Source organism: Anneissia japonica, unplaced genomic scaffold (genome assembly GCF_011630105.1).
Source record: "Anneissia japonica isolate Jap-2015-1 unplaced genomic scaffold, ASM1163010v1 scaffold2284_len378405_cov197, whole genome shotgun sequence".
NCBI classification, from domain to species: Eukaryota; Metazoa; Echinodermata; class Crinoidea; order Comatulida; family Comatulidae; genus Anneissia; species Anneissia japonica.
Genome location: NW_022735924.1, coordinates 258,812 through 270,230, shown reverse-complemented (window position 1 = coordinate 270,230; position 11,419 = coordinate 258,812). Strand labels below are relative to the sequence as shown.

The window sequence follows — 11,419 nt, the reverse complement described above, 5'->3', positions numbered from 1 at the left end:
GTCTAGGGGGGGGGGAAATTTGACAATTTAGGGGTTTCAAATGCTTACCGTATTTAATCGATTTTAGTATGTACAAAATACATATATTTTTTTTTTCTCCTCGAAAAAAAAGTGATTTTCTCCCCAACGAAGGCCCTTGTTATAATAGTAACAATAATAATGATGTTAAAAATGATGGTGGTGATGAAGACGATGGTGATGATGGCATTGTTTATGATGATGTTTAATCCTATTAACAATAATAACATATTCTTTCATTTGTTTAAAAAGCATGATTAGCGCTTTCCGGAATGCAGCACATGATTATCTATCATTACAAACGTTGCCTATTGAAATGTATTGCTTTATTTTAGCAAACAAGCTCGAATCAACTCTCTTATTAAAGAGCTAGAGATTGAAGTATACCAGCCACCAGATGCAGGCCAAAATATCATGGAAATAGACGGAAGAATCCAACGATATGAAAACTCGTGCTGGCCTTTACCTTTCTTTTCAAACGACAACAAGATAATGATGTTGATGGCTGTGATGATGGTGATGCTGATGATGGTGAAGCTGATAATGTATATAATGATGTAAATGACGACGACGACGACGACGATGATGATGATAATGATGATGATGATGATGATGATGATGGTGAAGATGACAATGATGATTATATTTATAACGATGTGATAATAGTAACAATAATAATGATGTTAAAAATGATGGTGGTGATGAAGATGATGGTGATGATGGCATTGTTTATGATGATGTTTAATCCTATTAACAATAATAACATATTCTTTCATTTGTTTAAAAAGCATGATTAGCGCTTTCCGGAATGCAGCACATGATTATCTATCATTACAAACGTTGCCTATTGAAATGTATTGCTTTATTTTAGCAAACAAGCTCGAATCAACTCTCTTATTAAAGAGCTAGAGATTGAAGTATACCAGCCACCAGATGCAGGCCAAAATATCATGGAAATAGACGGAAGAATCCAACGATATGAAAACTCGTGCTGGCCTTTACCTTTCTTTTCAAAATTTGATATCAGCAGTTTCATTTCTAAGGTACCGTAAAACGATAATATGGTTTTTATAACACCTTTTTTCAGTCGATGATCATATATCTTTAAACTAATCAGTTGCCATTTGCCTACTGACAGTGATCATTTGTTACAAACATAATTGTATCCTTCCCTTTCGGTAACGCATAAAATGTTGACCCAACAAATTGATGTTCATATCAAATCTACTTCATTATCTTATTAATATTGATTATTTTGTCAGTGAAATACATAAATAATAAATTTATTATTGTATGTTGGCGTTTTATCCGGGTATTGGGCCTACTGCGTTATTAGAATTCCAAGCAATATTTTGAGTCTTTCTTTCTTTATATTCCAAGAGAATTAGAATTTCATAATTTTACAATAATAATTATAATAATAATCATAATAATAGTATATTAGTATAGTAATTATAATAATAAGAGTTACTATTATTATAATAGTAATAATAATAAATATTCAAAATAATAGATATTATTATTCGTTGTGATTATTTACTGTTGCTTTAAGCTTGTACATTGTCGCCTGACTTCTCCATGATATACGATACATCAAGTTCGATCAGTTAGTAAATCAATAACCACATACAATTTTTATAATATTTTACTAGATACATATAATTAAGTATTGACTCATTGCATAATACATTTCGATGTTAATGTCGTGTAATGGATTTACTAAGTATACATGAACGTAATAATCGCCGTAGGCCCTGTGTGTTGGTGATCAATCGCCTAATAATTGGAAGTCTTGTGACACGGTCTAGTGGATTTTATGCAGGTAGTACTTGTCTAGTTTTGCTATATTCAAAGGTTACGCAACAATACACGATAATAGTACTACCATAGTAATGGTTTAAAATATATTTATTTCACAGATATGCACAGGTCAATAGGTAAAGCCTGGTTTCCATAAAATCGCTACACATTCGCTAACAGCGTTTTCACTGCAACCTTTGCACGGCATATCTGTACCCGACGCAATCGTGAACGCTCCCTGATTCAACTGACCAATCAACGTCGCAAAGAAGTCGGCGATAGCGTGTAGCAATTTAATGGAAACCAGGCTTTAAGAACAGACACTTTTGAATACAGGAGAGGAATAAAATTATGTATGTTATGTACTATATAACATGCCCAAGTCCCACCAACCAAAGGCAAATTATTATTTCAAATGTTAAGTAATAATGATATTCATTTACGAAAACAATACATTTAAATAGCAAAAACCTATTCGGCACGTAACTTCAAAAAATACCGTTTCAGGAACGAATATGAGATTGCCTTCAACCGGGAGTCCTCCATCAATGAATTTCTCTTACGTTGATTACTCAGGTCTAGTTTAAATGAATTAAATTAAATTAAATTAATTAGTACATGGCTACTAAAATATTTATTTACTCGTATATTTTTACATGCGTTAAACTTTCTTTTGACCTGTCTCTGTCTGATTCCAACTGAATTATTGTTTACAGAGTAGGCCTAGATGACTTTTTTGTTATGTTAATACATAATGAATGAACTAATGGTGATTTTAAAATTACGTTTTCAGGTAGAGAACATGCGTAATGTAGTTCCTATTGATGATCCTACAAAATGCCAGCATGCGTGGGATTGGGATAAAATCACATTTGAACAGTTTCGAGCAGACGAGCTTTATACAGACGGTAAGAAAATTTTAACTTAACGTAAGCGAACATAAGGCCTATACTGTTTGAAGAAAGCCCAGCATTGGTTCTTAGGCAATTATGTTGAAAGAAATTGTAATTATTATCGTCGTCTTCGTTGTTTTCGTCATTGCCTCATTACATCACCGACATCGTCACCGTCATCATATAATTAGAGCATATTATTTACGTTCGTTTTTATACCATAATCAGCATGATAACAAATAAACAAACAAAAACCGAGAAGGCAAAATACTATAATGATCTGCCCACTGAATGTGAAAAAAAACATTAGTTTTAATGATGACGTTACTATTGTTCTTTAGCTGCTATCAATGCCGTTGACACATTGGTAATGCTTGAGTTTGGTGTGACGTCACGAGAAATATCTCTGTTATATGTTCTGCATTATCTAAACTGCTGTGGAGGTTGGAGTTACCTTTTGTGTGAAAAGGAAGGCCGGGCAAGAGATGTAAAGATAATGGTAAACCTTATAATTATTTGTAATTAATTATCATCATCATCATCATCCTCATTTTCATCATCATCCTCATTATCATCACTGCTGTCCGACTCCTGTTGATGAACACTAACCATGGAACTTTCAGAATTATAGTGTGCGTTCAAAATCTATATTGTTCTCTCATACTTGTTTTCAACAATAGTTAATAACCGTAATAAATATTAACATAAATATAATAAAGAAAATAAAACATTAATTACTATTATTGTTAATTATTACCAAAACAAATGTATTGATTTTTTTTTTTAAATTTATAACGTTACTAATTATAGGGTGGTTCTCAAACACTGTGTGAAGTGTTGGCAAATAAAATAAAGAGACGAAAAATAAGATTGCGAGAACAGGTAGTTGAAATAGATCAAAGAGATAAAGAACAGACACTTGTGACTACAAAGACAGGGGAGGAATACACCGCAAAGAAAGTCGTCGTCGCAACGTCGGCGCGCGAAGCTGGTAAGAAAATGGTCTTAACATTAATGAGGCTATGTAGTCAACATTGCCTGTCTGTTTATTTGTTAGCAAAATTATGTAAAAAATAATGCATATAGATCATTATAAAATTGGTAGTGGAGTGGTACATATGGGCCTAAGGAATATGTGATTAGTGTACATTTTGGAATGAAAATTTTGAAGAAAAATAATGGTCAAACGTGATTGAAATTGTTTAAATCACATTATAAATATTATGGACAAACTACTGAATGCTCATAAAACTAAGAAAGAATTTACTAAATTTTGGGGTAAAAAGACCAAAGCTCCAGGTCATGGAAAAACAATTTTTTTTTTAAATTTTAAATATTATCGGTATTTAGAGTCTAGTTATCGTAATGACCCGCTCTAATTGTGTTTTTATTATCTACACCACGTTTATTATCAAGATTATGCAAAAATAATGAATAGGCCTAGATCATAAAATGTAATGGGGCGGTAGAAAATGCTCGAAGGAAGAGGTAATTAAATATTGAGGTAAAACGTTCAATGGCTGAGATCAAGGTCACGTAATGTCGAAAGGTCGTCTGCTGGACGAGTGCCCGAAAAAAAACCTTCTTGTACATTTTTTTTTTATTGGCCTAAGTTCTTCTACTCTTGTTACATTTAGATACTCTATATAGTTTTATACACCCATTGAACGTATTAGCTTAATATATATTATACTGTAATACTGCTCGTAAGGAAGATAACCTCTTTAATGAGATGATAATATAGCAATTCAAATGTTAAGTTTATACTTCTGCCATTATGTTTCTAACGTCACTACGCTTTGCATCACCATTTCGTTTTTACGTCATAAATCTCATCACTCAATTTTTCTAACTCAATGGATCACGCTCTGCTCATAACATTTAGGACTACATGCCTAGGACTAATTCCGAGTTCATGACTAACCGTCATTTAATTTATAAATTATCTCAGATAAAATAGAATTTCTACCAACCCTTCCACCGATGAAAATCAGCCTATTACAGCGGATGCCAACCGGTACAATGTACAAAGCTGTGGTGACGTATGCAGAGGTAAGATATTAAATGATACAATTTGGGGTGGTTTTTGGCAGCCGTCGTGCTATTTTGTGTACCGTTATTAATGGCTGATTTTTTACATAAACATAGTTCTTTGATTTAGTTATTTATGTTTTTTTTTATCAGCCATTCTGGACGAAGAAGGGGTTCAGTGGTCAAATTATTAGGATAATAAACACTGAGCAAGCACACAAGAAGAAACCCAACGACTATGTTCACGCCGTTTATGACGCAACAACGTGGAACAAAAACCCGGCACTGGAAGTGTATTATACAGGACTCTTGAGGCCTGAAGTGTTGGTAAGTTCGCAATTACGTGGTCATTATATTTAGATGCATCATCATCATTATATAATAATCATCATCAGCAGCATTATTATGGCCACCACTACAATTGATATCAATACCACCACCATCGTCGTCATAAACATGCTTAATAGTACCATCATCACCATTGGGAAAATTTAAAAAAACTGTTCAAAAAGTAAAGCCGATTCGAGATTGTTAGGATTGGTCGGTCAGGTTTCATAACATAATTTCTTGGCCTATTATCAGTATTTCGTTATGATTATTTGATTATTATTACTGCCATTTTAATATTATCATACTGGTGTATGATAAATGTTAATTTAAATTAAATTATATTGCCTCATTTTTTACCTTTGACTCCAACCTGCATGTTTTTGCTCTGTTTATTTTATAAATATTATACTGTACCGGTACTTCATATTATATAGGTGGGATGTCGACTGCATACCAAATAATTATATGATATTTACCTGTTCAAATATTACACATCAGTGTGAAAACCTAATTTGAACAAAAAATATGTAACAAGCTGTTTTAAAAACCAGCTCTTCATATATACATATGTATATCCATATACAGACCATGTTATGCCATTATGATCAATGTATAATTATCATTGTTTTGCTTCGTATTTGCTTCTTCTGCAATACTTGAGAGATATTTTAGATAACGTTCTATTACATTTTGATTGATTTGTAAAGTTCAGATTTGTCATAATATCGACAGTCATTTCATCGTAGTGCTCGCAGACCTAGTCTTCGTAAATACTATAACGTGTTGTTTAATTTTGCACTTTTTTAGCCTGAAGATCGCCAAGAATCCATACTAAATTCTTTGAAGAATTTATACAATTGTGTAGAGGCACTTGAACCCTTGGATTTCATCGAAGTTGTAAGTTTATCGAGATTATCTCAAAAGCCTTGATTATTCACAACGATCGCATCTAACGCCATTCATTATTCATCCACGATAAATAAATGATATAAATTTACATGTAACATGTAAATACTTGACAGTAACGTTGTGTTGCTTTTGGGAAATCCGGCCAGTCAACCATACCCTTTTTTGTTGTTTTACTGGTGAAATAAATGATAATATGATAGGTTATATAACTATACATTTAGTTCACCCCGGATTTGTAGGAGTAATTGTATTCAACTGTAATTTCCGAAAGGACAAACAATACGTCACTGCAATGGACCTACAAGCATATGGCCTACTTTTACATTACCGTACTAGAAATTGTATCATAAAATTATGCTTAAGATAATGCATATCGAGTTAGCAACAGAGACATAGAATGCTCAATGTATATAGCAGCTTAAAGTTGGTAAAAAGGCATAATAAAATGCTGTGTCTGTATTATTGTCGTCTTACGTATGTGGTCCTACGGTATATCTGTTTCAATACGATAATAATGTAGATAGGTTTGACCTACATAATTACCTGTTCCTTCTATATTATTTAGCTTTTTTGATCGCATTTATTTATCAATGCGTAGGCATGTTTCCATATATTTACTGTATTTAAAAAAATGTGTATCAAATGAAATTATTACCAATCATAGTTGAAGCGTTCTGTTAGCTTTCAGCATCATCATTTCAAAATGTATTTAGAATTATAACATGTATCGAGCAACTTCATAAAAAATAATGAATGCTTGAATAACAATAGGCCATACATAATATTCCCGTCATTGCATTTAAGTAATGATATGTGCAATGGCTGTAGCGTAGTGGCTTGTTAGTGTTACAAGAAGCAGGATTTGTTTCTCTCGATTATAGTAGGCCTATCCGAAAAACTCAATTTCTCAAGCTTATCATTAAGCATGTAGCACACATTGATTGGCGATAGTGGTGACTATATCGCGCCACACACAGCGAGTGGCGGTAGTCACTCGCTGTTAAATGAGATACAATTTTTAAAAAAATAATAAATATGAACACGTGATTCAAAATCTCTATAGGATTGGTCCGATGAACCATTTTGTTCAGGTTATCCAACTTCAATCCTAATGCCAGGAGGTTTGACGTATTACTACGAAGCGTTACTGGATCCTTTACATAGGTAGGTCTCTTATTTTAAGATACGCCAAATGACAGCACATTTCATAACGCGACAATCTTCTACACTTTAAATATGTCGAAGACTTCACACAGAAGAATGACCACAACACATCACCCAAAGTCAACGGAACTAGAGCCTGGGTGTGTGGCGCATGCATAAAAGAACATGGCGCATTTAGAAGTGGGCAGTGTGAAAAGATGGGACAGACAAACTTAATTTGGTCTAGCATGTTGTAGAATGTGGGTGCGGAACATCGGAGTTTATTAGGTGTGGTATGGGGAGGTGGAATTTAATGAAGAGGGTTGTGTGTAATTTGCACAACCATTTCAATTTGTTGTAGGATCATGACACAGGTTGGGGACAGTAGTCATGATTGTTGTTATAGACTACGTATTAACACACTTTAAAAGTAGGCGTACAATTTGTGACAGAACATGTAGTCTGATAGCTGAGCAAATGGAATACACTTGGAAAATCTTTGAACAATTTTCAAATCAGGAATTGTGTAAGAATAACTCAGTTTAAAATACGAACCAACGTTTATTTTCATTAACTCTTATTTTGGCCTGTTATTTACAATGTTTAGTTGCATAAATTTGATAGGAAAGCTTTAGTAGGCCCTACGGTATATTAAACAATTTCCACGCCCCCACTACGTACGGCACTAAGTCGCGCCTAAAACGAGAGACAGGTCGTTTTTGTGTATTCCATCGAATATCTATACATAGGCCTACCTAACACGAGATCCGCGTTCCAAAAGTTGTTTTCCGATTGCTTCGCACATTCTCGCCAGAGCGTCTTCCGCGAACATTGCGTAATAATGCTGATTAAAAAGAGGTACCAATGCTGCGCGCGTGGCACGTTGTTCTAGTTGAGGTTTGTGGCTAAACGTCTAAAAAATGTAATAAACAGCGGAATTATGCATAGCACGTGTCATTACCGGTTATTAATAGATAAAATGAGGAACTAGAGAATATTGGTTAACTAATCAATTAATAAATTTCAGGATTCATTGGGCTGGATCAGCATTAGCCACTACCTGGAAAGGTCATATGGAAGGGTCGGTAGAATCTGGATGTAGAGCGGCTGTAGAGGTTCTCTCAAGTTTGCACGGAAAAGCAAATGGAAAAACAACTGTTGCAAATGGAGGTTCTTCCTAAGGATGATGTATCTCCGGGCTACTGCTTCTCAGTTAAAGATTAGTTTCCATAAAATATCTACACGCTATAGCCGACAACTTTTGGCGACGCTGATTGGTCGGTTGAATTGGAGAGCCTTCTCGATTGCGTCGGAGAGAGCTACAAGAAGTGTGACGATTGCAATGAAAACACTGTAGAAACAGTGCAACTATTGTATAGAAACGAGACATAACACTGGTCAGTTTCGAATATTCACTTCCTAATACCAGTATATAATTTGATGGGATTTTTAACGAGGTGTTTTTAAATTTCTTAGGAAATCAAACATAGGACTGACTATCAATTACACAAAGGAAATGGGAGATGAAGTTAGTTATTAAGACACCACAATACTGCAGGCCCCACATTTCTTGATTGCTTGATAGGTATTTCTAATATACACAAATAAACAGCAATTTGTAAAGAATCTCATAATATTAATCTCCGAATGAAATTCAAAACTATGATGGGTTAATTTCGATTTTAAAAAATACAAGAATTATAGATTAGATTTATAATAATATTGTAACAATTGCATTTTATCTTTTGGGAATTTTGTAATCTTCGTATCTAGGCAAATATCATGAAAGTAGAGCCCAATGCTGGTGAACATGGATGTATTAAATAATCGAAGTCGCCGCCTTGGTTTAATTTCATGTATAGTGAACGTTGGCACGCGTTTTACTATGCCTACAGAGAAGCCTATGTGATAGTTTGAAAAGATCACAAATTTCAACTACGAACAAAATATGCCTATATGCATGTGTTCGCCTCACAATTAAGGGCCGCTTTATCATGTTGGCTATGGATTATGATAACGTTCAGTAGACAATTATGATATAGACAGTTAAGATAAATAAATCAATTGTAACAATAAACAGTGAGAATGAATTAGTAATAATATTGGGAAATGATTGACGAATAGGTCAATGACAGAACAAAAAGAACATTCACTCTTCGACTAAAATTCGATGTAGAACCAAGTTAAAGTTATGTCACGAGGCTTCTGTGTGATATCCTGTGTAACTAAGTGATAACTAAAGCAACGTATATTATACAATATATATACTGTCTCTTATACACATCTAGATGTGTATAAGAGACAGCAGCTTCTCTCACTTAGAAACAAGTTTATTCCACTATGTACATAAAATTAGTATTAGACTTGTTGAAATTATTGGCAAGGGACAATTTGCAATATTTCCATTTAACATACTACATTCTTCCATTTAATATTTGAGATTAAAACTTGGTGATATTTAAAGTAAACCAGTAGTAAATTACAGGTTACCGGTATAACATTAGCCAAAAAACAGTCCAGTAAATAGTTTACATTCCTATTGAATTTTGCTGGTGTCACAAAAATTGGTGACAGTAGGTACTTAGATCTTAGAGGAACGTTTGCGTCACTTAATAATGTAAATTAGCTCTCTAAAATAGATTATGGACACTATTTTTGTACTTCGGTGTTGTCATGGAATCCTATGTAATATAATTCTTTGTAAGTTATATATGTTATTTATTTGTTTTAATATTAGATTATATTTTTGAAATTTTGATTGAACTTAATGAAAGCTGATGAAAATGAATGATAGATAAATAGATATATGATTATATTATTAATGATGATAATACCAATAATAGAAGTACTGTAATAATAATATAGTTCTGTAGTGGTAGTCTTCCTTTAATTAAATGTTCTCTATTATTTGGTTAATTTCATGTATTATGTAATACAATACATTGATAAATAAATGTCTAAATCGGCACTTCTCGAGTTTATGTTTCAGTCAATGGCGTGTTAGGCATTCACAAGCTTCGCTTTCCAATTCGAACCCCCCCCCCCTTCCCTAATTCGAGACCACAGTACCAACTAACAATACTCAATCTTTTCACACAAACCTAACAATCTAATTGGAAACTGAACCCCGAGAACACCTCACACTTTTCAGGTCCTAAAGACGGTCTCGAATTGGAGGGCGAACTGTAACATAGCAATCTAATGTATGATTGCTTCTATTTATTATGCGTTCACCATACTGAAGTATGTACTGATATACTTGAAATATAATATAAAATTAAATATTGAATTATTTGGTATATCTAACCATGATTAATAGATTTGATTTCAATTGAAACACTTGAACAAAACAATTGTCTTGCAAACGGACACTGGGAAATCAGGGGCGGATCCAGAGATGTCCAAAAGGGGGGCCGAAAGGGGGCCCGAAATTTGGGCCGATCGAGACAACAATGACCTAGGGGGTCCGGGGGCATGCCCCCGCGAAATTTTTGTGTTCTAGACGCCTGAAAATAACATTTGAGGCGTTGTGGGCTATCATTTTTTTCTTTTTCTTTCTTTTTTTTACCTCCCAAAAGGGGGGGCCGGGGCCGGGCCGGCCCCCCTAAATCCGCCCCTGGAAATCAGGGTCGGAAAGCAGTATTTTGTTTTACTATGTTTGGTCTAATTCTAGGCTTTATTGCTATCAATCGCCCTATACATTGTGGCTAAAAATGGTACCCACATGATTTATATCCATGGTTAAGATATCAAATATATTAAAATTCAAAATTGCATTTTGGATACCACCTCGGTTAAAAATAATTTTTGAGCCAAAAAATATCAATTCATTTCAGGTCTTTTTTTTTTTTTTTTACAAAAATGACATAAAGCAATTACAAACTGGCAACCATATATAATTGTTTAACAATTGATAATTTAAACATTTAAAAAAAAAAAGAAATTGAAAAACGTATATATTTTTTACATGGTTTTAAAATTCAGAATTCTACAATCTACGACAAAAGTTGTTATTAAGCAAAACTAACAATGGAATAAAACCATCAAGTTACAAATCAATTTCAAAGACCGTTCGTGTGATCGATAATCAAAATCTTCAATGGAGTGAAGAAAATTGAGCTAAATGGAATCGTGGGGGTGTAGGTCTGGAGTCGGTGAGTCACAAATTGCAAAAAAAAAAATGTATTACTTACAAATGTTTTAACACAAGAATTAAATATCATATCTAACCCATTCCTAATGTCCATTGAATAAAAACATAGGAATAACTCCTGACCAAAGTTTACAAAAATATC

The 11,419-nt window shown here is 33.6% G+C and overlaps 1 protein-coding gene across 1 annotated transcript in view; it reads left to right on the top strand.

Moving 5' to 3' along the window:
* LOC117116697 (amine oxidase [flavin-containing] A-like) overlaps positions 1–9,385 on the top strand; it is a 21,393-nt gene extending 12,008 nt beyond the window's left edge. Inside the window, exons 4-13 of the mRNA XM_033260797.1 lie at positions 354–515; positions 890–1,061; positions 2,612–2,726; positions 3,053–3,210; positions 3,522–3,702; positions 4,663–4,763; positions 4,896–5,069; positions 5,880–5,969; positions 7,045–7,145; positions 8,152–9,385. Of these exons, the coding sequence (XP_033116688.1) occupies positions 354–515; positions 890–1,061; positions 2,612–2,726; positions 3,053–3,210; positions 3,522–3,702; positions 4,663–4,763; positions 4,896–5,069; positions 5,880–5,969; positions 7,045–7,145; positions 8,152–8,305 (1,408 nt within the window). The 3' untranslated portion in view covers positions 8,306–9,385. The remainder of the gene's footprint in view (positions 1–353; positions 516–889; positions 1,062–2,611; positions 2,727–3,052; positions 3,211–3,521; positions 3,703–4,662; positions 4,764–4,895; positions 5,070–5,879; positions 5,970–7,044; positions 7,146–8,151) is intronic.
* The last annotated feature ends 2,034 nt before the right edge of the window (positions 9,386–11,419 follow it).